The 26531-nt window shown below is 40.5% G+C and overlaps 2 protein-coding genes across 2 annotated transcripts; both read right to left on the bottom strand.

Moving 5' to 3' along the window:
- Window positions 1-526: 526 nt before the first annotated feature.
- Window positions 527-13142, bottom strand: LOC117813944 (probable polypeptide N-acetylgalactosaminyltransferase 8). Its single transcript, XM_034685018.1, has 11 exons — window positions 13037-13142; window positions 10191-10440; window positions 9396-9562; window positions 9113-9296; window positions 6040-6237; window positions 5786-5900; window positions 5491-5676; window positions 2235-2372; window positions 1557-1652; window positions 1262-1429; window positions 527-1086 (listed from the first exon to the last, which is right to left on the bottom strand). The coding sequence occupies exons 1-11, from the start codon at window positions 13140-13142 to the stop codon at window positions 952-954; spliced, it is 1743 nt and encodes a 580-aa protein (XP_034540909.1). The 3' UTR covers window positions 527-951.
- Window positions 13143-15483: 2341 nt separating this feature from the next.
- ndufa9a (NADH:ubiquinone oxidoreductase subunit A9a) lies at window positions 15484-26372 on the bottom strand. The gene is made up of 11 exons (XM_034686571.1): window positions 26244-26372; window positions 22309-22482; window positions 21814-21911; window positions 21625-21716; window positions 21197-21338; window positions 19805-19907; window positions 17148-17218; window positions 16633-16709; window positions 16045-16140; window positions 15863-15929; window positions 15484-15762 (listed from the first exon to the last, which is right to left on the bottom strand). Exons 1-11 carry the CDS (start codon window positions 26296-26298, stop codon window positions 15592-15594), a joined length of 1146 nt encoding a protein of 381 aa, XP_034542462.1. The 5' UTR covers window positions 26299-26372; the 3' UTR covers window positions 15484-15591.
- Between the last annotated feature and the right edge of the window lie 159 nt (window positions 26373-26531).

Genomic DNA, 26531 nt, shown 5'->3' with positions numbered 1-26531 from the left:
TCATAATTCAATTTCCAGCACAATTAGTCTCCTTTATATTCACCAGAATGCAGGAATTAAGTATTGTTTGAATGGTCCCCCCTCTTGCAGGAATGAGGGTAGAGAGACCCATTTGATGACTGTGGAAAGTTGTTGTATGTTAGTTAGGTATGACAAATGTGCTGTGCATGCTGCACCTGCACCTGTTCTATTGTCACTTATGCTTTCTTATATTATCTGTTATTTTATATGTTACTACAGACGTTTTTTGATATTTAAAGCGAACAGCTTTCAGATGCCCTGCAACCACCGTCACCACTTACAATGTTGTGAATATATATGAAGGCGCCATTTAACAGCGGAGAGAGGGACACCAGCTGGCTCAGATGGCAGAGCAGGCGCCCACCCACAAAAGCTGCAGGACTCGTCCTCTTTTCCCATCTATTAAAGGCTAAAAGCCCCAAAAACAATACAAAAAAACCAAAAAAAAAGTGAAAATAAAGACAGAAAGATTCAAAATAATGATCACGAGGAGTTGTGTTTGGAGGTTTACCACCTGGTGTTTGGGGCATGGTACTACAAACAGTTAAAATGGTTTACAAATGACTGTCTACTGGAGTGCACCAAGTACATGAAAGGGTAACATTCTGGAAACTGCAACTTATTTAGGTTTTGTTAAAAAATTCAGCACAACATCAAACAAATTTTACTCAAATATGATGAAAAGTAGACAAAATTGAAACACAATACAACCTGACGTAAAAATATGTTTACAATAGCAGAGGCTTCTTTCAGTGTAACACCTGCCTGTATGTAGATTTACCACACAAACAATATGATTCCTCATCTCTGTGTTTTGGAAGTAAAGTCATTGGAAACTTTTGAAGGGTGGTGAAACAAGTTTCTGTCAAACAAACTCATTGTTAACACTTACTAAAAGCCAGGCGCAAGTTCTTTATTCATTATCCTGAGTTAAAAGCTTGTGATGATATGATCAATCCTCCAGCTCTGCCCGCTGCACTGCTGAATGATAAGTTCATAGAAAAGGTTTACACCCTGGGCGACCTCTAGACATCTGTTTGTCGCCTTGTTTCGGATGGCTCCACCCTGCAAAGATTTCATCAAGAAAGAGGCTATCAACTGCAATCAGTACTTCCAACAACGTCATAATATCTTTATTTCTATGGCTCTTAGTACTGGTCATTTCTAATAAGTTGCAGCATTGTGCTGGACAGGAGTCTGACCAAAGTACTGGCTTATATATGTCCATATAATTTCTTACTTGTTTGAAGTCCCAGTGCATGTGCAGCTGGTTTTGTTTTGCCACCTTACAGTCCTGCAGAGTGGGAGTGCTGCCAGAGCCCATATCAACCAAGCAACGGTTATTGTTGTAATTGTGAGATCTGAGCCCCCCGATTATGATTTCACCATCTGTGTTGTAGTAACAAAGCTGGTGAAAAATACAGAGTTTGTGATTCAATAATGGTGTTATTATTATTATTATTATTATTATTATTATTATTATTATTATTATTATTATTAAATTGTTAGTTTTTTGTCTTATCTTCAGAGGTTACCTGTGGCTGAAACATGTTGCACTCAAACAGAATGGGGATATTTCCAGGAACAGCTCCTTGGTCCACACAATACCTCTTAAGAAGGGTGTTCTGCAGCTGGACAGGTCAGAGTAATTTATTAATTACAGAAATGTTACAGCTAAATGTAATGTTTTTATTAAGGATGCAAGTTGTATCTGTTTGATAATTTCTCTGCCGATCATGGGAATATTATATAATTATTTATTATTCAGATAATACAGTTTTAACTAATAGGAACAACCGGTTAAAGTTATTTTAATTTACTTATTAACAAGCCTACGAATTCTGACACAGTGGGAAGCAGTATGCGATCCATCATTACATACAGAGGAGAAGAACTAGCACACCAGCAACAAGCTGACAAGAGGATAAAAATGGAGTCATTGGTGTGGATGATTTTCACTCTTTCAGAGGAGGGCATTAGGATCGATGTTTGAACAAAACATGTTCTGCAAGTATTCAGAGAGGATGAATATATTCCTCAAGTTTTAACACAACAGGTCTAAGTCATCTGAAAAGTCATCATCACAACAATTGGATACTTAAACATTGATACTACATTCTGTGTGCAAAAGGTTCATGCTCATAAATCAAATACTCACATCAAAAATACAAACCTATAGATCAGCAAATCAAAGACTTAAAAATGTCCCTTACTGTACCGTATCCAAGGACGTTATCCCATGATGCCAGACCTGGATAAACAGTGTCCAGGTAATACTGGAAGGGTTTACACTTCAGCTTTTCTCTGAGTTTCTTCCTCTCTGACACGTCTCCAATATCAATTCCATGATTCTGTTTGACAAAATGAATATCAGATCAGTTTAAACAATGCAACATTTCAGTGTAACACTGTGAAATACTTGCTCTGATGACATCGTCTCATGCTGATGTTTCTTTCTTGATTTGACACAGAAAAATGGAATAAGTGAAGAAATGCAACAATTAAAAAAATGCCCCTGCATATTGTCTCAGTAATCGTTTACATTTCGATGCATGAAACTGACCCTAAAACTGCAACAGCTTCAGTAAATAAAGCCATAATTCATTTTGTCATCAGCACTTTGCTTATCCTGCTGGGGGTGTGACATTTGAGTTTCATCTCAATATTTTAAACGCTCTTTTGAACATACGATTGAAAACAGCTGCACCTGAGACACCTGAGACTCTTTGTCTTTTTTTATTCTGACAAACTTTCACCTCCTCTGAACTCACTCCCCTTGGTCCATGTCAGTCTAGAGATTATGATAGCCATGCATGTTTGGTTTTCTAACAGTTAAAACATTTGGGATAGGAGACATCCTCGCCTCTGTTTATTTATTTTGGCAGCACAGGCTGTGTCTGGAAACGCAGCCTCCAAGTACCAAAAGTGAAGCCAGTGTTAGAGGGCCTTTCCTTAATAAGTTTATGCTCTGAACTCCTGGTTTCAAACCAATTAGACAGCGTGATGGTTATTTGTAAATGTTGGCCCCACTTCGAGGACAAGGTGGTGCAAGGGTTTGCGTTATGACACTCTGCCATGGTGACCTATCAACCACAGTAGGGTCTGAGCATGTTTTTCCACGTTCTTGTCCATGTATGGTGATTCCAGCCTCCAAGATGGTGATTGCCAAAATGCCAAAAACTTGAGTTTTTTAAACCAGCTGTGTACTAACTAAAAGATGACACCAAATTGCTGTGTCCAATTTTTCTTCACAGTCCTTGGTAAGCAGTGACAGCCAGCCTGTCGTAAATGTGTTTGGAAAAATGAACCAAACTGTGAAATTGGGCAGGATTCCGTCACACTCCAAAGCCAAATATTGAAACCACAAAATAGAACCTCTCGGACAACCAGCTCCCTTCACTGAGCAATTATTCCATTCATTATTTCAGTGTGCGGCACAGTGGTGCAGTGGTTATCGCTGTCACCTCACAGTATCTCTGGAGCCTTTTTATTTGGAGTTTACATGTGCTCCCTCAACATGGTACTCCAGCGTCCTCCCACAGTCCAAAGACATGCTTGTTAGGTTAATTGTTGACTTAACATGGCCAGTAGATGTGAGTGTGCCTGGTTATTTGTCTCTATATGTCAGCCAGTGATTGACTGACAACCTGTCCAGGTTGTACTCTGTCTTTCGTTCAATGACAGCTGGGACAGGATCAAGCCCCAAATGACCCTGAACAGAGGTATAGACAACCGAAAGATGGATATTTATCCTGCTGTAATATGTGAAATTGTGTGCTGCAGGTGCTGCAGGTCTGCAACAGAGGGCTGCTTCAGTGAACCTTGTTTATTGAAGTATTAAATGTTTACAAGCCTTGGAAACTGGTCTGTGTTTACTGTCACAGCTTTATCATTGTTGTTAGATCACTGATGGCAGAGGGGAAGAAAACACTTAAATTCAATTATTCCAGAATAAATAATAATGAGTAACTAAATGAGAAATTAATATATTCAAGACAGATTAGCAGAAGACAGGACAGGATGCAACTGTTACACAACAGCTGACATGATAAAAAAAAAGATGTTCATGTTATCTTCATCTTTTTTCATTGTCTTCTTAGATCTCTTGTATTTCTTGTCTCTCTTGTCTCCTTTTTGAGTTCTCAAAGCCTTGTCCATGCCCCTTTCTTAGCTTCTCACCAAACTTTTTATGCTATTAGTTTGTTTGTTTCAATGTCCCTCAGTTATGTAGCCAAATCAGTCTTCAAATAACTTGTGTTGTTAGGGCATTCTTTTGTGTGCCACAGAGGAGTGAATCTAACAGTTTGAGTTTATCCTGGTTCTTGGTTTCTTTGTCTTGCATTTCATGTCTGTCCATTTTTCAAAGCACAAGCAGGGTCAGGGTAATTGGGGTATTTGAAGCTTGTAATGAGATTGATTAGAAGTAAAATTACCCAGGGACAGAGGGGAGAAATAAATATAGTGGATACATAAATGTGCCTGTGCTTTCTTTGAAAATGCATAGCTTTTCGGTCAACATTTGGTTGGAAATCAACAACTTTAGTTTTTTTTTTTTGAAATTTCTGTCCGAACTTGAGCATATTTATGCAAAGCAGGACTTTTGGAGGCTGCAGGTATTTAAGCGGACATTTATTTTCAATGTGTTTGATTTGTATTGGATTGTTTCTTTGTTGGCGGCGGCAGTAGCTTAGTCCATAGGGACTCGGCTTGGGAACCGAGTTGCCGGTTCGAGTCTCAGTATGGACGAAGTTTGGCAAGTGGACCGGTGGCTGGAGAGGTGCTGGTTCACTTGCCTGGGCACTGCCAAGGTGCCCTTGAGCAAGGCACCAAACCCCCAACTGCTTGGGGTGCGCTGATTGATGGCAGTATCCTCACTCTGACATCTCTCCCAAAAGTGCATGTCCACTGCATGTGTGTGTGTGCATGATTGTATGTATATATACCAAAAAACTGTGCGTGTAGCATGATCGAAAAACAACACAAGTGAAAAAATTGAATTTCCCCCCTGGGGATTAATAAAGTACGTTTCTTCTTCTTTCTTCTTCTAATAAACTGGTTTTGTTTTATGAAGCTATATTTGTTTTCTGGATATTCCATGCACAACTCTAACAGGGTTTAAGGGTTTCCAGTAAGGGTCCTTAAGGTTTGACAAAGCCTATCCAGATTTACTGAAAAATGACAGTAGCTTCTGAACCTAGAGATAGTGATTGAGCTTAAATAAGAAGTCATTTTTTACAGTTTAATTTCCACCCTTTAAAGGTAGTGACCCTTTCTTAACAATAAAAAACACAGTACTAATTTTCACAAGTTACTCATGAAACAATATCCATGCAATATCCATACCACTTTAACATCCTTTTATATGTCACCTTCATTCCCTGTGCTTTTGTAAATAGATAATTCTAAAGTAATAAAGTATTTCTAATTCTGATTCTGAAAAACTACAGGAACTCAGATCAATGTGCAAACCTTAAGAGGAAGGTTCCAGGCGATGAGCACATTCTTCTTGTAATCATCCAACCAGATCTCTGCAGCCCTTAAGGCGTTTCTCCTCATGGCAGAGTCCAGATCAGGTGCGTATGGTTTATACGCCCTCTCAATGTGCGCCACTCTGGAGCAGGGCACGACCTCAACACTTCCCCCACACAGCCACACCTGAGCAGCAGGAACAAATGGGAATTGTAGGAAGCAAATATTTGACCTTGAACAATGTAGCCTCGGCACCATGTTAAATTTAATTATATCACAGCTTTTGGCTTCTCACCCTGATCCCAAGCTCCACATTTTCTCCCCCGTAAACTGTCATTCCTCCATCAAGCCCTCCAATCTCTCCAAGGAAGCCTCTGTCTGCTGCAAAAATCCCCATAACAGAGGGGCTCCTGGGAGGGAGAAACTTCAGATAATCAACGTTTTTATAAATGTGTTAATAAAACTTTAAGGCAATCTCAAATAACTTTCTGTTAAAGCATCATAAGTCAGTTATTTCAATGAAACCATGAGGGGACATATTCCACTTACTTCCCGGGCTGAGAGTCATCGTTCATCTTATACCAGTCTGAGCTGAAGCTCTCGTACATGCACCACATAGCCCAGTCGAAGCCATGAGAGGCTGAGATGTATCCCTCCACGTGAAGGTCATCATAATGGACCTTATCAAACACAGGGGACACCACGACTGTCCTGTCGGCTCTGATCCTGTCCAGAAGAGGTTCTGCCCTGGAGAGGAATGCAGAGAGGGAGAGTATAACAACCTCAAGAGGAGGCGCTGAAATTGAAATAACTATAAATGTATGAAAACAGAAAGAGCACAGATTGAGATTAACGTTATTGTCCTACAAGAGATAATATAACAGACAGTCAAATCAGAGACGATTAAAGCTTCCCTTAGGGACTTTCAGTTTGTGTCAATTCTGGCAATCCTTTGAAAAGTGAGAGATGTCCCTTTGCTGATTGTATCCAGTCCATGTGCAGGTAGTGTCTAATCAGTTTTTGTTGAATAGCAGGGTTTCACCCATAGTGAGCATTTGCTGTGGAAAGTATGAAAATTTGATGTTTTTTCAGCATCCTGCTATACTTTTTGTGTGTCACCTTCCTCCTGGCAGCAGGTACAGGCATTCAAAATCACAAAAAAGAAAGCGTCAGTCTTCTCTCTTCTTACTCTCGTTTGCTTTTGTAGGTCATATAGAAACATCATGGTGAATTTTAAACTTTCATAACCAGCTAAAAACTCCTCACAGAGGCTTTACAATCAGACACATTATAAATGACACAATACCAAAATACAATATCAACAACATCAACAGAGCTTGTGCAGAATGGAAATGTGCATGGCAGAAATGCTAATTAGCAGTGCATATAGAACAACTTAAGTGTTCATGGTCATTAAGCATGAAATACAGTTTGAATCTATGAGACAGAGAGTTGTATGCCCAATCCAATCTCCACACTCAGAGTCTGAGGCACAGTGACGGTAAGTGTGAGAGGGCTCTGCTGCAGAAAACGTCAAATTACCCCACTCTTACTCTTACTGTGAGTCTGCAGGACTTTCCCAGAGTTCAATGCAATCCTAGCGGCGTGTATGAAGGATGTCATAACACAACCCCCAACACAAACAAATGTTTGGAAACATCGCTTATATGTTCAATTGTGAAGAGAGATTAACATTGATGGTGTTTCTGACCTCAAATAGTTTGCTGAAATAAATCAAATGCAGTGTGAGAAAAACAATAACACTATGGAGGTGATTTTATCCTTTCATGATAGTGTGTCCAACTTCCTGTTTTGAAACCATCTTAAGCTCTCACTCACTGCACACCTGGCGCCACTTTAGTCCATGCGGGTAAATGTATGTATAAAGGACTACCTTATCTTATCTCATATAGTTAGGCTTTAGGGTGGAGTTATGGTTTTACAGTTTTCTGCACCTGTGCCCAGTGTATTGCTCAATTAAGTCCAACTCCATTCCTGATTTTCAAGACTTGTGACTTGACTTGGACTCAAGCCCTGATGATCAGACTTGAACTTGGACTCAAGCATTGACTGCATTAGAACTCAGACATGAATATAGATGTAGACTGTTTAATGTCTATGTTAGATTCTTGGCAGCCTTTACAGAGAAAAGGGCATCGCGTTTTGCATGCATGTGTGTTCATTTGCAGTTTGTTCAGCTACAGTCACTGCAAGGAAAAAAAGACACTATGAATCGTGTGTTTTGATTTCAAAGATTTCACAGTAGTTGCAGCAAGAGCAGAGCGACATGTTGGTTTATAAAAAAGAACCATCATGGAAAGGAGAGTACAGAGATTAACTTTAACAGACATCTGTCCAGGATAAACCCAAAAGTTAAATGCTTAAGTTACTTCAGACTGTTGATTAGTTAGTTATTACCCGGCTCCCTTACTGATCTTCCGGTTGTGTAAGATGCTTGATTCTAATTGGTCAAAACCCCTTGATGTTGGTTATTAACTTTCACTCATATGAGCAATGCCAGAGGCAAACTGATCACGCATCATGTCAAATCAATCTGTGGAAAAGAGTTCAGACACATTCCAGTAATAATAGCAATGGCAGCGGAGCAGGTGAGAGAAACTTTAGGTTAGCGATCTCTACAAAGAAACTTAAACAATGAGCAGTGGTGATGATAGCAGCAGGGTTCAAAGTTGTGACATTTGTTTCTTTTTAAAGGTGTTTGAACCGCAGAGCTCAGAGAAGAAGGAGAGCTGAATGAGGACAGTTTCATGTTCAATCCACCGCAACAGGCAGAGAAGAATCCATCACCATGGAACGATCACTGATGTGTAATCACTAGGACTATTTTATAAAAACTGGATACACAAATCCTTTTTAAATTGATAAAATAATCCTTTGACCAAGTTTTTTTGCCACCGTATTTGTATTTTAAGTTAGCCAGGTAATAAGTGGGACACTGTATGGTTAGCAAAAGTCCGCTTTGTGTCGGGGTCTTGTCTCACCCTGTTGGGATTCTGTTTTCCGTAACTACCTGCTATACATTATCTCTAACTTAACAAGCTAACGGTAATGTTAAAGACTAAAGTGACTCAACTTTTGGGTCAAAGATGTTCTGTTGGTTAAAATCGAGGTTGAGTTTATTTAACACCTGCAGCAGAATGGATGAGTGCCTCCCCTCTCAGTAGAAATGAGGTGCACATTTATGCCTGACACACTGCTGTAACTTCATTGACCATTTAAATCCCCAGACATGGCAATAGGATCTGTCAGAATCTAATGTTATTAAATGAAATGTGTTTTCTACACATCCAAAGGAATCCACACAGTCAGTCCAGGTTCAGACAGGAAGAGTTTGGAGTGAAACAGCAGCCCTATTTGTAATAATAATACATTAATAATGGAGCATGAACACAGAGTTGACTTGGATTCTTCTCACTTCAAACTCACTCAATGCTGGATGATTCTGGCAGAGCAGTAGTAGAGCACATTCCTAGTCTGTGAGGAAATAACCTGAAGCCTAACCTGATGCCCCCTGAGATATTACTGACTGTTCGGACAAGAGAAGTGCTAAAGATGGAGAAACATAGCACACAGAGTTTCCTTAAATGTAACCTTTACGTACCATCCCTCTGAGACTTCAATGTGTGCATCCAATATGACAACGACATCTGCTGTAGCATGCTCCCAACCTGTGAGCCTGGACTGGGACAGACCCATTTGACGATTATGCCGGACTTTCTTTATGAGTCCAGGCTGCTCTTTGTGAATCTGCCCCAAGTAGTTGTCTAAAGCTTCTCCGAGGTCATCTGAAAATGTAAATCATAGTCAAATCTACTGATAGAGCAGTGCATGCGATGTAAATCAGAGTATCAGGAAGAATATCACTATTACATGAATAAACTTACTGTAGGTGCTGTAGTCGTCCACCAGAATGATCTCCTTCAGCAGATGCTTGGGTGTGCGGTTGATGATACTTCGTACTGCTCTTTTAATGACAGAAAGAGCTTCATTTACATAGATCAGCACCGCGCAAATGCTTGGTAGGTCCTTGGGGTAACTCCTCGTTTGGCATCTAAAATGGTGTGAGAAGGATGTAACACTGTGGGTAACATTTCAGCCATTCTCATCCAAACGCACTGTAACACTCAAAACATATTACATGTGATGAAAAGGGGCTGCAAACTCAGAAAGTATGCAAATTTAACTGCTGCAAGAAGGCAAATCAAAAAATCTAACAAGTAGACACAAAGTCATTAACATTAAATATGAGAACTAATGCAACTACCCACATAGCAGACAGGTCTGGGCCAGATCTGGCGTCAAGCCGGCACTGCTGGCTAACTGCTGGCTAACTGCTGGCCTGGCAAGTGGTATGTCAACCCGATGTGGACCAGGTCTGGCAATGATGGCATTGTTTTTATGATGGCATGCCACATCTGGCCCGATTGTGGCTTGGTTTACGTGGCCCAGATCTGTCCATGACGCATCTGGGCCGATTAAGGTTGAGCTCTGGGTTAAGCTGGACCATGTGTGGGCCATCTCTGGCAAACTATATCTGGGCCACTTAAGGGCCATCATTCTTTGCGGTATGTTGGCCGAGTCTAAGTGTATTGTGGGCCAGAACCGGGCCAGACCAATTTTGCTATGTGGGAAGAGCTCACATGTGTCAGCGTCTTTAGCCAGTTTTGAAAAAAGGTTACCTGTTATCTCTTGTGTCTGGAAGCTTCCTGTCTAACGGCAGCTGATTGCTCAGGAAGACGTTGTATCCATAAAGCTGAAACAGATTCTCAGCCTCCTTCTGTTCCTCCTCTGACAAACCATCGCCCCACTGAGCAAACAGGATGGAGTTTGGATATAACTTTGGCGACACACTCTTCTTTTTTTCTTGGGCAACATTTGTTGAAAGTTCTTTGGTCGAGCCCTTTCCATCAGAGTCTTCTATCAGCTTTACTTTGAAGGAAATGTTCATAAAAAGAAAGATGAGGTTGGGAATCAAAATTATCCTTTTGTTCTCTAAGTTTCTCAGCAGAAGTATTTTGTTTGGCAACTCATCTGAAGTTCATAATGAAGTTATTACAAAGGAGAAAAGAGAGGAGACGTCAGAGGAGATGAACAGCGGCTGAATCAGTGTTGGAGGTGATACAGAAAATGTCAATGCAGGAAATGATGGTGCTACCCAGCAGACCAATCACAAGGCTGGCATTCTGCGTCAGGTGCATGTCAGGCTATGTGCGTAGGCTTCTACGATGGGACAGGCTGACTGAACCTGCGGGGTATGCTGTGGCAAAATTGGATCACCCCCACCCCCATATTATCCTACTGTGCTTTTGATGACTGCAACAAATTCTTGTCTTTCTTTGTTAACAAGGTAATGGATAGAAGGTCCAATCTACATAGACCCCCTCTGCCATCCGTTGCTAATCCATCTCTCACCCTGACTGTTTCTGATTTCTTCCGCACCATCAATGTACAAGACTTAATGGATTTGATCAAAAAAACAAGGCTGACTTCTAGCCCACTGGATATCTTATTACCTGCTCTGTTTCTGAAAGTCCTGCCTGCTATTGGCCCCTGAGTTTAATCTATTATTACTCTGTCTTTGTCCTCAGGAAGCGTCCCCTCCTATTTTAAGCATGCATCTATTCAACCCATACTAAAGAAAAACAGCTTAGACCCTGCTCTACCCCATGAACTCAAGGCCGATTTCAAAACTCCACTTCATGTCAATACTCCTGGAAAGATTGTTGCCAATCAACTGATTGATGTGTTATAGAGACACAACACAGAAAACTTCCACTGAGACAGCACTTCTTAGAGTATTTTTTAATAGCTGCAGACAAAGGTGACTGTTCAGTCCTAGTGCTACTCAACCTCAGCTTGGCCTTTGACACTATAGACCACCATATCCTGCTAAAGAGACTGCATGATTGGGTGGGAATATCTGGGAGCATGACAACGGTCCTCTCCTCTGCCATGTGGTGTGCCACAGGGATCTGTCTTGGGGCCCCTACTTTTCTCTCTTTATCTGCTGCCCCCAGGAGAGATCATAAACAGTTTTAACATATTAACACCTATCTGCAAATTACATACAACCTCACGATGCCTGCAGGTTACCAAGCTCCTGGACTGCATAAACTAAGTTAAGCTATGGTTGACTGACAACTACCTCCAGTTCAATAATGACAAAACAGAGGTCTAAGTTGATGCCCCATAATTTTATTCCCACCATCTCACAAAAAATTGGGTTCCTGTCTGCTGGCATTTTCTCTAACCTCAGTAATTAGATATTTAATCAAACTTCATCATTTGACAGCCACGTTAAAAAGCGTACTGGTTCATGTTACTTTCACCTGAGAAACATTAGTAAACTGAGATCTATATTGTCAGCCCTCTGAACTTGAAAAGCTCACACATGCACTCATCTCCTCACTTATCGAGTACTGCAACTCTCTCGTTACCTCCCTCAGCACGTCCGCCCTCAACTGCCTGCAATCACTTCAGAGCGCTGACTCCAGAGTTTAAAATTCTCATTCTCACCTACAAATCCTTACAGGGTCAGGCCCATAGATTACTTAGTTGAACTACTTCACCCCCATAAGTTGACCCAGTCCCTTAGATCTAAAACAATACACTTACTAACAGTCCCACGCACGCACTTAAAAACCTGAGGTGACAGAGCCTTCCAGGCTGTAGCCCTAAAGCTGTGGAAAGACCTGCCCACATCCTTACGCTCTGCAGAGTCAGCCAATGTTTTCAAGAAGCTTTAAAACTCACCTGTTCAGACAGGCTTTTTGTTAACTACGGTTTACAAGCTATACTATTTTAAACTGAAAATTATTATTGTTATTATTGATTTGACTCAGGCTTCACGACCTCTTCATGACCTACACCAGAACACACAACACTGACCAGGGCTGTGATGTCGGTTCACAAAGTTGAGTCGTTGTTACGATACAGTTAAAAACTTGACATAGCTACAAATCAACGCATCAGAACATCACTCTGCATCCTGTAAAAAGTTGTCTTAAACAAAGAAAAGTTGTGTTAAAAATAACTGTTTTCATTCATTTGTTTATAAAATAAATGCATGCTTTGGCAAGAGCTACCTATTTACGACAGTGGGTGATGGTGCTCATGGGAAACGCAGTCTTAATCCCAGAGAAAGACCACAGATTTCTTTCAAGAAACTTCCTTATAGTGTCTTGAATCTGATGAAAAATTGCAACAATTTGTGGTTTATTTCCCCAAGCAGTTAAAAGAGGAGTGTGAGATCAACATCAAAAGCCTGTCTTTAAACTTAAAATACTGCACTAAGACTCAACAAGACTGATAATACATGGGGATTTTCTGCCAAAGATGTTTAATTTACTGTATATGAAGCTAATTTATTCAGCCTTAACAATCTCTTTCAGCTAAGTGACTCTTTCTTGTGCAACACTTATGAATAAATTGATTCCTTTCATTACTTCTTTAACACAACACCATACAGTCAGAACTCCAAACTACACCTCTAAGTCTTTAAGGTTATTCCTGATAGTGCACTCACCCAGCTTGTCCAGGGTGTGTTCAATCTTCTCCAGTTTCTTCCTCACTACGTCTTGACCCGTCAGTCCAGCAGGAGAAGAGCTGCTTGATTTCCAACTTGAAGTCATATAGATGCAGATGTAAATTAAAATAAAAAAGGCTCCAGTTTTCCCAGCTTTTAGCACATAGGACTTCATCGTGGATCACTTCACAGTCATTCTGTCTTTTCAATTCACCTGTCCAGATTTTACGGCTCCAGGCACCGACAGGGAGCGTCTTATCTGCAAGATAAATTCTCCTACCTCTTCCACATGCACCTTTAGAGACCTTTAGATTCTCAGGCAAGTCTTTCCATTTGTATTCACTTAAAAACAAAACAGCACACCTAACAAGGCATTCACAGAAACAGAGTCAATATAGATGTTAAAATAACTAAGTAGTTGAATGTAAATGGCTTGTGTGCTTTACTGACTGGAGGCTGGAGAAATGGTCTGATTAGACACAAACTTACAACATAAGTGCAGGATTCAAAGTACACTTCTGCATCCAAGGTGCCCCCAAAGCATATTCAACCACCCTTTGATTAGAGCTTAGGTTTAGGTTTTACTGTTTTATGGCAGCTAATAACAACAGATTTAACGTCAGGTAGATTATCTACTATGGCTGCATGTACAGTACTTCTGGGATCAACAGTTCTACGCTGATCAGTCTTTATTACTTGAACCAGTACAGTACTTCCACTACCTTAGGGAGTGAGTGTGCAAATTAAATTCATTCTCAACAAAGACTAAGGCATCTCATTTTCTCTGCTCAGTAGGCCTATAGTTATTTCACCTTTAAAATATCTGTTGACATTTAATCAGGGATGTGATTTGAGGACCAAAAAGCAGCACACATACATTTTAACTGCACAAACAAATGACCTACAGGTCAAGTTTGAGTGCAACAATATCTGAATCCTGAGCTCTATCGGATTGAAAGATGCCTATTAATAGTTAGTTTCATCAGAGTAGATGAACTAAGGCTCCCCAGCACAGAAAACATGGACCAAGTAGAAAAAAATTCAAGCCTAAAAACTTTATTTTCTGCATTTTGGCAAATTCTCGTGCTCATTTCATAAGTTAGGTTGGAAAAACTTGAAATTATGGGTTTGAGGCTCCGCTAAATTATTTGAGTATGCTTCAGGTAAAGAACAGGGTCTCCAACTCAAATCTACAGGGGTCTTCCACACTTTCAATTTCCCACATGTGGCGCCATCTTTCCTGTCCTGTGTGGATTTTATCGCCCTAAAGGTGAGTATTTTGTTTGAGTATTGTATTGAAACTCTAGCTTTACAGTTGGTCAATTGATGGTGAGTTGTTTAATTAGTTAGTTTAATAAGGCATGGTCATTACCAATATTTAGCCGCCTTGAACATTAGCTAGCGACCTTGCAAGTGGGAAAACGTTGCAGTAATGTGCAGTAACAAAAAATAAGTTGGCACAACAGAACAGAACTCAAAACTTGTTATATGAAGTTTGCTCAGAATAAACTCTAGTTCCACTAACATGTAATAGACATTTCTAAAGTAGGCCCACTCCTATCTAGTTTTCAAGTGATCATGATGGTGTCCTCATTGAATCTACCACACAAACAGCACATCTGTGTTCAGTGTTTGCTAAAGGACCAGAAGGGTATGGAAACCAACTGCACCAGGTTGCTTTTTTTTAGTATTTATCTAGGCATTTGTATGTCTTTATTCAGAGAGGATAGGACAGGGGGAGAGCAGGAAAGTGGGAGAGAGAGAGATAGGGAGCAATGGCGTGGTGCAAAGGGCTATAGGGGACTATAGCCTTTGTACATGGCATGTGCACGATAAGTCTAAAGGCCAAACTGACGCTGCAGGGTTTTTGTTTGCTGTTATTATAGTGAAAATGATATCTTCAACAAGTAACAGCATGGCCCACCACCTCCAGGCTTCAGGATGAGGATTGTGTTTCTGCTGATTTATTACAACAAACATCATTTAAAGTTCCTGTTAGGATCTCTGTGGTTTAGCAGTTTTTGGCACCCTCCTGTGGACAAAGTGGGACAGTTGCTGATCTCTAAATGAACATATAGTATATGTCAGGAGTGTTTTCTGAATAAAATTCTCATTTTTAAATGATTATCACATGACTGACGATGAATCTTGGACGTTTACAATTTAAAAAAGGTTGTGCCTGCATTGTGCAGATGATCACCTCATCTGACACCTACTCCCCTGTACTGACGAAAATTTTAGATGGGATAAATAATTTCATGGGAATGATCAATCTGGTCTCTGCTGACCTATTTCTTTTGTGGGACATCCAGAGGTATCATCATTCTTCCCAGTCTGATTCATTTAGGATTCAAAAATCCTCCCAGGGACTCTAAATTGTAAATTTAATGTAAAAGTAACTATTTGCTGACAGTAAAAGCTAAATGCAACAATAGAAAAACAAGGAATCCCTCGAAGGATAATTTTTTATTTATTTACACAATATAGTTTAAGAGCAGTTAGACATACTGACACACTCTGGCTGTCCACGTGACTTAGAGAAGTGGGTTTGGGGTTTAATAATTGACTGTTTTTGCTGGCTTGGCCACATCCAGGTCAGCCTCCAGATAACGGAATCGGCGGTGGCGACGCAGAATCTCAATAGCCTTCTGTTCTACGCTGGCGGGAGTGATGCCAAGGTCCTCCAGACCAGGAAGTCCAGGGTACTTCATGTCTGTAAAGTGAAACTGGAAGGAAAAAAGCAGCTGCTAATTATCTCAGAAAAAGGCACATCCCATTTCTCAAAACCTTAGGTTCAAAATAACTTCAACATTTGAGTTCTTTTACCCGCTCGATTTTGTCAGGACTTGTCCAGGGCTCAAAGGGGTTCATTGCGAAAAAGGAAGCAGCAAGGCTGAAAAAAAGTAAAAGATTCAGAACACGTCATTCCTCACATTTTAGAGAAGTATTAAACAATTTTTCCATCATTCTGGTGATGACAATTTGCCGCCTGTGTATCAGGAACTTACTGATAGAGAGGGCGGGGCAGGGGGTAGGGCACAAAAGATCTGTGTGCCACTGCGTAGATGTACTCCACCAGGTCATGAAGGAGGTAACGGTTGGGTCTGGACAGGAAGAGAAAGAAGAAGAGAGGAGTTTTCATCGTGTAAGTATGTCTTTTAACTTGAAATCACAGCATTCCTGTCTGTTTCTTTCTCTCTATGAGCTGAACTCTCTCACACAGACTTTAAATCATGCCCTTTAACCAGAAACATAAGGTCTTTAGTGCAAGTAATTTTAGGCTCCTTTCACACCTGCACTGCACTCCTGAACACGCCCTGGTGGGTTGCATGCGAGAGCACAACTGTCTTATTTTTGCACCTGAGCCTTCAGTGAAACGGCTTTGTAAAGTCGGGGTGAACTGACGTGTGAAAGCAGCAGGTGACAGAAAATTGAACCACGTTGAGTATCGTTGCTTCATCCTCTTCCCTGCTCACCTCATTCGTCTGAATTGAGCTGCTTACTGTTGTACATGATGCACAAACATCTTTTCATATGTTGTTGTGAGCTCAATGTTAAATGAATGAACTGAAGATTATAGAGCGCTAACCACCTACCCAACTAACGCGTATGTCTTTCCGTTAGCATCGGGGTCTCTGACAGCGTTTATGATGGCCTTAGCCACATCCACCACCTGTGAGAGGAGAGACACGGTTTAGTTGATTTCATGTTAAGTGTGTGTTGAATATTTGAGCTCAAATGGGACTGTTGTAAATACTAAGGACCATCATGTACTTTTAAGTAAGAGCACTAACAGTTAGGACTAGGACTGGAACTTTAAACTCTACAGCTGACTCCAGCAGACAGCTTTGGTGTTTGGAGTCTGGTCTTAACAAGTCTACAATCTGTAATCTGTGAACCTCTGACTTCTGATTTCAAGTCATTCAGGCATCTCACTCAGGCTCAGCTTTGGAGACACTTTTAACAATCAGTATGCATTTTACAGTCGGGGCTTCCCTGTAAAATAATCACACAACATTGTATACTAAAAGCCACACCCGGATACACGGTGAGAAATTATACCCAGAGGTTTATGTTGATCAATATAGATACTTTAGTCTGGAAAACTTACATAAACAGGCTGCTTCACAGTCTTCTTCCCCATGGCCATGAGTGGGACAGCATTGCCGAACCAGCGCATGTCTGAAAAAAGTTTAGAAATCAAATTATAATCAGCTGAAGAACTTAATGAAGAAAGAACATTGGAATGAAAATTACAGATTGACCAATTAATCCGTCAGGCTGATTTATCGAGCCGATTGGTGATGTTTTGATTCTGACCCGGTTGTGCTCCTGGTTGACACCTTACCACATTTAAATGCTCATTTTTCTCAATAAGAACGAGTAGACAGAAAACTGGACACTGTGAGTCTAAAATGTGTTTCTGTTCAGTTGTCCTGTTGCAGTAAATCCACATGTTGTAGACATGAGTCTTCACTCTATGACCATGTGTCCACAGAGATTATTTATAAGCCTGCTCCTCACATTGATATTCAGCGTGTTAACATTTTGAACACCTCACTATGATCTGTAGCTGTTTAATACCGTCAGTTATAGACACTGTGTCATGAAGGAAAATTTGATTTAGGGGGAAAAAACGCATTTAGCTTTGTTTTTGACATGGAAAACTTTTACGTTTTCTTAATCAGTAAATGATAATTGATCGTTAACATTTCCACAGGAGAATGCTTGAAATTTTCATCCCTAATTTAAAGAGATTTATATTATTTGTTTTAATATTTAATACTTTTATTTGGGAACCGTTCACTTTCTATTTCTCTATAATTGTTCTGAAATTTTCCAACAAGATACACTATATTACCAAAAGTATTCGCTCACCTGCCTTGACTCACATATGAACTTAAGTGCCATCCCATTCCTAACCCATAGGGTTCAATATGATGTCGGTCCACCTTTTGCAGCTATTACAGCTTTAACTCTTCTGGGAAGGCTGTCCACAAGGTTGAGGAGTGTGTTTATAGGAATTTTTGACCATTCTTCCAAAAGTGCATTGGTGAGGTCACACACTGATGTTGGTCGAGAAGGCCTGGCTCTCAGTCTCCGCTCTAATTCATCCCAAAGGTGTTCTATCGGGTTCAGGTCAGGACTCTGTGCAGGCCAGTCAAGTTCATCCACACCAGACTCTGTCATCCATGTCTTTATGGACCTTGCTGTGTGCACTGGTGCACAGTCATGTTGGAAGAGGAAGGGGCCCGCTCCAAACTGTTCCCACAAGGTTGGGAGCATGGAATTGTCCAAATGGTTTGGTATCCTGAGGCATTCAAAGTTCCTTTCACTGGAACTAAGGGGCCAAGCCCAGTTCCTGAAAAACAACCCCACACCATAATTCCTCCTCCACCAAATTTCACACTGGGCACAATGCAGTCCGAAATGTACCGTTCTCCTGGCAACCTCCAAACCCAGACTCGTCCATCAGATTGCCAGATGGAAAAGCGTGATTCATCACTCCAGAGAACGCGTCTCCACTGCTCTGTGGTCCAGTGGCAGCGTGCTTTACACCACTGCATCCAATGCTTTGCATTGCACTTGGTGATGTATGGCTTGGATGCAGCTGCTCGGCCATGGAAACCCGTTCCATGAAGCTCTCTGCGTACTGTACTTGGGCTAATCTGAAGGCCACATGAAGTTTGGAGCTCTGTAGCAATTGACTGTGCAGAAAGTCGGCGACCTCTTTGCACTATGCGCCTCAGCATCCGCTGACCCCTCTCCGTCACTTTACATGGCCTACCACTTCGTGGCTGAGTTGCTGTTGTTCCCAAACTCTTCCATTTTCTTATAATAAAGCTGACAGTTGACTGTGGAATATTTAGGAGCGAGGAAATTTCACGACTGGATTTGTTGCACAGGTGGCATCCTATGACAGTTCCACGCTGGAATTCACTGAGCTCCTGAGAGCGGCCCATTCTTTCACAAATGTTTGTAAAAACAGCCTGCATGCCTAGGTGCTTGATTTTATACACCTGTGACCAGGCCAAGTGATTAGGACACCTGATTCTGATCATTTGGATGGGTGAGTGAATACTTTTGGTAATATAGTGTATTTTTGTATGGTCATTTTGAGTTTTTTTTACAAGGTGCTAAAAAAATAGTGTGCAGTGGTTTTATTTGAGTTACAAAACACCTCAAAAATTAAAAAGGATGACTTTGTTTACAAATAAATATAAGAGAAGAAATATATATCACAACTGTCCATATCTGAGAATTGAAATGAAATAATAGTTATATAATTTTGAATTAAATCCAGTTTCCTTGAAAATCAGGATTCCAATCGTATCGTGAACCAAAAAACAGGATTTGAATCTGATCGTGGGTTGAGTGTATCCTTACATCCCTACAAATTTGTGAACAAGGTTTGAGAGAAACAGATTGTTTGTGTACAGAGAAAAAGTCTTAGATCTTTGAGTTCAGCTCATGAAAAATGGGAGCAAAAACAAAAGTGTTGCATTTATATTTTTGTTCAGTGTATATATCAACAATGTGATATCTGCAGACCTGCCCTCTAGTTATCGACATTGGCCCTTGAAAAAAAAAAGATATCAGTCTACCAGGAATAAATATATATGAGTATCTGTGACAGAGCACTGGATACATACCAACATATAAGCATGACTTTATGTCACACCGTCATCATATCATTTGCATCTAATTAAGAACCATCTACGAGCGCTCCCACAGCCTCTTTATCTCAGACATGTACTACTGACTTACTGGCATAGTAGTTGAAGAATCGGTCCTCCCTTCCAAAGACCTCAGAGGGCTTCATGATGATGGCGTCAGGAAACTCATCCCTCACTGCTGTCTCTCCTACAGCCTGTGGTAAACAGCAGTAGCATTTTGTTTACAGAGCACATTTCATTACAGATAGCTTCATGTGCTTTATATTGAATTAAGAATTAACCCTGTACCATCATGAATGGGAAATCTCCCATACAGAGAAACTACTTTGAACACCACGGAGAACAGAGGGGATATGTATGATTGACCTCTAGTCGGCAGGAAGTCTCTTCCAAAAAGAAGGGCCCTTGTAATGTGATTGTATCCTGAACGTGGAGTCAATGAAGTGTTTTCAAGACTGGAGTGAAATGTTGAAATGTATTTGTATGTGTCAGGACTCTGGCTCCTGAATTTTGGATTAGCTGGAGCTGTCCAGCTGATTATTGGGATAGCTCCGCAGAGAGAGTGATCAAGATCAATGCATGGACTAACTTCTCAACATAAGTTTAGGATACCAAAGATCCAGACCTTTATATGCTTTTTAAGTGGTGCCTGCTATAAGATTTTCAAAGTTCAATGCCAAGATCTCTGACCTGCTCACTGTATTTCAGAGACTTCAACTTCAAGTGTTACGGCTAACTTCCACCAGATCTGTGTTCGCCCTGATACTTTATTTTTATCAGCACTTTGCCTGTCCTTGCTTTTAAATGGGCAAAAGTTGAATAGTTATTTCTATTTTTGTAGCAGCCTAATGAGCAGCACAGTTCATAAATAAATATTGCTGAATGAAGTAGTCATCTTTATTGTCTTTACTGTCTCTATTGTTAGCGCATGCCTAAAAATATCTCAAGCTCAATTCAAAAGGCGATGTCTAAATAAGAGCCACTGAATAGGTGTACACTTCATAATCCGATTAGTCGACTAATTGTTAAGATAGTCGATAGATTAGTTATCTATCAAAATAGTCGTTAATTGCAGCCCTACACTGAATATCTGAACAGATTCTTGCCAGAAAAATGACAAAACTATGTGTTAACTTTCAAACAAAGTATCACTTTATGAGAAGACAGAGGATGTACAAAGGAAATACAAATCAGGGTCTTATCTGCTAACCTTTACTGTGTAACAGTCACTCTACATTTCATTAACAATTGTTGGTTGGAAAGAGTCGTTCTTTAGACATGCAACTCTAAAGTTTGGCACACTGCAGATAAATGAGTGTTGAAGCAGCTCCTCCATTTAAAGTGTACTCTAGTAGTCTTTAAAAGTCCCATGCTAGTACTAAAAAGTGCAAACTACTTAAAATAGCATTAGTTAAATAGAAAGAAAGATCCCTTATCTTGACTGTATGAGAGATGTGCAGTGTGGGAAGAAGCAGCCCCTCACCTTGTTCCTCAGGTATTTGGACGGGCTGCGGATGTCGGCGTTAAGGTGAGACATGTGAATGAACTTTGTGATGCCGGCCTCTCGGGCTGCCTTGGCGATCTGCTGAGGGATGCTCACGAAGACGTCCTCAAATTTATAGTTCCTTCACACAGAGAGGACAAATGTGATCATGTTTACAAACATCTTAACTGGCTTTTTTGCAATGTCTGTCAAATTCACAAATTATATAATCATTAATCATTACCAATGAGCCACATCCCTCCTGTTCTTACATGTATATCTGTTTGCCTGCCATCCAATTTCTTTGAACTTGTTGAAATGACAACAAAGGTCTATCTCTCTTATGCCTTCCTCTCAAAGTCACCGAAAGATTACATTCTTATGACATCCAAAACAATATTCCTCAGATTCTTTAAATCCAGGTATACCTCGTCTCCCACTCTCTGCCCACCAGATTGATGACCACGTTGGAGTGCTCCAGCGCCTGTTTGATGGAGTCTTTGTTCCTGGCATCCCACTCCTGCAGCAAGAAGGAACAGAAACATTTGTGCTTTATTCAAGACGTGCAAATTAAAGACTCTACCATCCATGGGTAAGGGTGTCCGTCTGCTTCTTACCATGAAAAGGATCTGTCCCAGATCACCCATGGGCCTCAGGTACATGACGTCGTACTGATCATTGCGGTGAGGGATGACAATCTGAGAGCCCATACGACCTGCAGGTCATCAGAAAAGACAAACTTACAATCACATCTTTACATTTAACGGCTCTTTATAAATAACTTTTAACATTGAGCTTGTGAAAGCAACTGGCTTCAACCCAACATCTCCACTCACGCTCTGTGTATTCTGCCTTCTACACCACATAGAGCATTTCTAGACATTACACACTTTAATGGCCATGTTCCAATGAGTCACAATGGCGTAAGCTGGTGATAACGCCAAGTGGCAACCTGAAGGACTAGTTTCACTAAATATTAAGCTCCAAAAAGTGTTGAGGCACAAAATCACAGCTATGGCGCTGACTACTAATCACCACCTGAACAACAAAGCATCTTGGAACACATGCATCTATCTTGTATTGTGGTGAGACGGCCGTTATTTTTTACTCACCCAGCCGGTTGACAACATATCGACCCAGAAAACCGGTGGCACCAAACACTGTTGCTGCTATTCCACTGGAGGAGGAGCGTCCTCCCTTCCCTTTAGGGATGACAGCATGGTGCAGCTTCCTCTGCTGGACTGTGGAGACGGACACTGCAGACAGAACAGCAGGGCAGCAGCTACCTGTGGACCGGAGAGGGACACACACAGCTTTTGCTCAGCATAAGGGATTACAATTATTCAAGGCTGGTTTATACTTCTACGTCGCCCCTACGCAGCACTGGTCAACACTGATATAAGCACCATATACTTTTGTGTCGAAGTGTCCGTGATGCGCAGCAATTCTCCGCTGAAACGCTTGAGGGCAGTGTGGTCTCTCTGATAGTCGGTTACCAGCTTCCGGCCCCGCTACAATCTCTGTTTATGTTTTTTTACAGCTCAGTTAATCTACAGCTGATACATGTTGCTGTTTATCATGCAGACATGATAACATGAAGAATAGAGAGGAGATGAAATACACGGCCTATGTGCGGGGATCCCAGAAGTGCTGGAAATACAATGTTTCCTAGTGTACCAATCACAGGGCTTGCAGTCTGCGTCCATTCTACACGTAGTAACATTTTGGAGGAGGTGCACATCAGCCATGTGCGTAGGCCTCTGCGTAGGTACGGGCCCAACGCAGACGTCCGACGTAGGCTACGCCGTCGATTCGACGCAGAAATCTGGCTTAAAGGTGACATATCATGCAAAATGGACTTTTTAATGATTCTCTACCTGAAATATGTTTCCCTGGCATGTCTACAAACCCCCCGAGAATGAAAAAAATCCATTCTGCCCCTGATTTGAGTTCTACACCTTTCTGTTAATGTGTGTGAAACGAGCCGTTTCAGACTTCCGTGTTTTTGTTACGTAACAACAATATCCCGTCTGTCACGGAGTCAGAGCTCGGAGCTTGTTCAGCCCATAGACTGTATAAAATAATACTGAATCCCTCCTCCGTTTTTCAGTACTTGCACAAATGTGTTCAACAAGGAGCTTAGGAGGGAGGCATGCTAGTTGTAGGCTGTCTTCATAAACACAAAGGTCGGATTGACTCCCCACGTCTGCAGATTTGAAGATCTAGTGGATGATTTTTATTTATCATAGATAAGTGCTAGCGCTAGTTAGCATAGCCACATAGCTACATGTTCGTAGCTGTCTACCAAGACACACGTCGACATAATGACAAATAAAACAACAAGAAACTCTAAATCTGTGACCAATCCTTCAGAAAGGTCCTGCTACAGGCGCCTCTCCGTCAGGATCAGATTCTGGATCAGATTCAGAGGGTTGAAGTAACGCGATCTCTGAGCAGCCGTGTATATTCAGCAAACATGTAAACATTAGATCAACGTGCTGGAGAGCCGAGGCACATCCACTTCCTGAGGGGGCGTGGTCAGAGAGAAAACAGAGTGTTCTGAGGAGGACTGAAGAAGAGGGTTTTTCAGGCATGCCAAAATCTGATTTCAAAGTGTTTTTTTGAGCATAAACTTTAAAGACATGTTTTGGGGACCTCTTAGACCAATATATATTGATGAAAAAAGCGTGATATGTCACCTTTAAAGCCTGATTTATACTTCTGCTTAGTTAGGTACGCCTTTCTAAAACTTGTACAATAATAAATCTCTCATAACTGCTCATTAAAAAATCATTTTTCTGTAGACTTCTAACTTCTTGTATGGAGGTAAGGCAATGCTGAGTATTTCATTACCACAGAATACACCCTGAAAACGACAACTGCTCTATAAATACAGAGCAATGTAGCACTGAATAACAGTGCAGTGGTAGCAGATATAAGCAGTTTTTAATAAGATCACTAGTTTACAAAGCGCTTTATTCTGTCTCTGTCTTCAACACACAAGCTGCAGACTTGTTTCTACTTCCTCATTAACATCCTGACTCTGCACAGCAGCCCCTGAGGCTGAATAGGACAGGTAGAATAAAGAATTGTGAGGTAAGTCTAGAAAAGAGCTACAAAGGTGCTGTCTGTTTATTATTTACTTAGAAGAAGAAATGTAAACCAGATCAAAGTAAACAACAGTCTTTGAAGGGAGCTGTGTGAGTGGATTACTACTGCATTAAGAATACATCAGTGAGTTATTTTAATGAAGTAACATCAGCTCTGTGTCATTGCCAACAGATCAGAGTCCTGATTTGAAAATTCCTCCATACAAACAAGCGAACGGACTGAAAACATCATCTACAACAACGAAAGGCATAGAGGAGACTAAAACATCGATCACTTGTTAATTTGATTTACATATTTAGTTGGAGGATTCTCCTGCACTCTGCATAATCTGAAAATGCTTCTTTGTTAAAAACACACCTGTTTAAACATGTGGTGAACCATCCCACAGTTTCTAATACATTATGAGTTCAATGTTTTTGTATTCAAAGGTTGTTTTCTCAGATTCTTACACATGCCTGTGGATGGTGTGACCACATCACTTAATGCTGCCTGTTTGTTTTATTCTGTTTCTTATTTAACTGAACTCATTTTTATTTATAGAGCGCCTTTCATACACTCAAGGATGCAGCCCAAAGTGCTTCACAAGACAACAGATAGAAAACAACAACAATATATAAAAGTGGAAAAATCAGAGAAGTATGAGAAAAATAAAATGTAATAAAATAAAATATAATACGATAAAATCAAATAAATTAAAGTGATGCTAAAACAATGGTCACAATGATAATAATGCAGCCCAGAGCTAAAATGAAATTACCCCTCATGAAAAGGATGTCTTTAGTTTACTTCCAAAAACATCCAGAGAGCTTGCCGTCTTAATGTCCAGAGTTCCAGTTTTTCTCTTTGTAAAGCACTTTATGACATTTGTCTGTGTAAAGCCCTGAAAAAAAACAAAAATTACCATAAATCCAAACTCTTCTGTAACGACTGGTAACTATCCAGATATCTTCCTTACATGTATAATGTTTTTGGACTTGTCAAAGTGCTCATTCTTTTTAAGTATGTTGTTTTTAAACTAATATAAAGCTGTCTAGATTTGTATTTGTTATTGCAATGATCTTTTGTTATATTAAAAAAAACCAATTGTAAATAAAAATATAAAACATTATCTTCTTAATCCAATGCACACTTTGCATACATTTTAATGTGTTTTATGTACTTAATAGATTTTTGTTGTATTATTTTCCATTCCAATAACATGCATAAGAGGAGGGTTCGAGTTAAAACAAGTATACATCTGATGCGCATGCTCCACCACCTCATACGACTTTAGTAACACATACAGCACATGGGACAATAATCACCTTCTGACCATGTCAACAAAAACCGAAAATATAAACCTTATTAAAGTAGACTTTATGACAAAGCTGGATATTAGAGGACAAACTACACGACTAAACAGTGATCGTTGTAATAATCTGATATCTACCTCTGTAACCAGTGAACATGAAGTCTGAACCTTAGTTTTTAAACAGAGTTATGTTTGGATATGTCTTCACACCACATTGAAGCTCTTCGTTGTTTTTCTAGAAGCAGAAAGTGTTTTGAGCCTCCTCTGACTTCACCGGAACACGTCAAAGTAGCAAACTAAAAACCTGCTGAGCATTTCTGCCTCAATGAATTATCCTACTAATTAACAATAAATAACAATCACGATTATCATGCGCAGCCTGGTTTTGTGATCAGCAAACTGATTTAGAAACCTCATGAGTATGAATAAATAATATAATACAATAGACTTGAGCTGCTCCTCTGCTAAAGCCCAAGCTAACAGTTTCTAGCTAATCGAGCCTGTTAGCAAGGTCACTGCAGCAGAGTGTTCTCGCTGACTGTGAGTCTGAGTGAGAAATATATATGTTTGAAGAGTTCACATATAAAATAAGTACAATATGGCATTTGAACCTCATTAAATGGTCGCTGTTTTCGCATTACTCACTTGATATCTTTGGAAGGACACTCACAGGACGGCTAACCAGCGCCACGGTCGCCATCTTTCCAACTACGGCAAACCGTGAGGGCCAAAATACAAAGACGTCACTTTGTCGCGTTGTTGTGTTCCGCACATTAAAACAGCTCGTACACTTCAAATGTTCAATCACAAAAGGCTTCCCAGTATAAAGCTTTAGTCATTCTTTCATTTTCTTTAAATTTGTAATAGAAAGCAGTCAACACACGCATGATATTGGAGACCTTTTACCACGTGTAAAATGGTTTATGGTGATTC

This window comes from Notolabrus celidotus, chromosome 6, assembly GCF_009762535.1.
Source record: "Notolabrus celidotus isolate fNotCel1 chromosome 6, fNotCel1.pri, whole genome shotgun sequence".
NCBI classification, from domain to species: domain Eukaryota; kingdom Metazoa; phylum Chordata; class Actinopteri; order Labriformes; family Labridae; genus Notolabrus; species Notolabrus celidotus.
The sequence above is the reverse complement of the archived record's forward strand: the minus strand, read 5'-3'. Positions and strand labels throughout refer to the sequence as shown.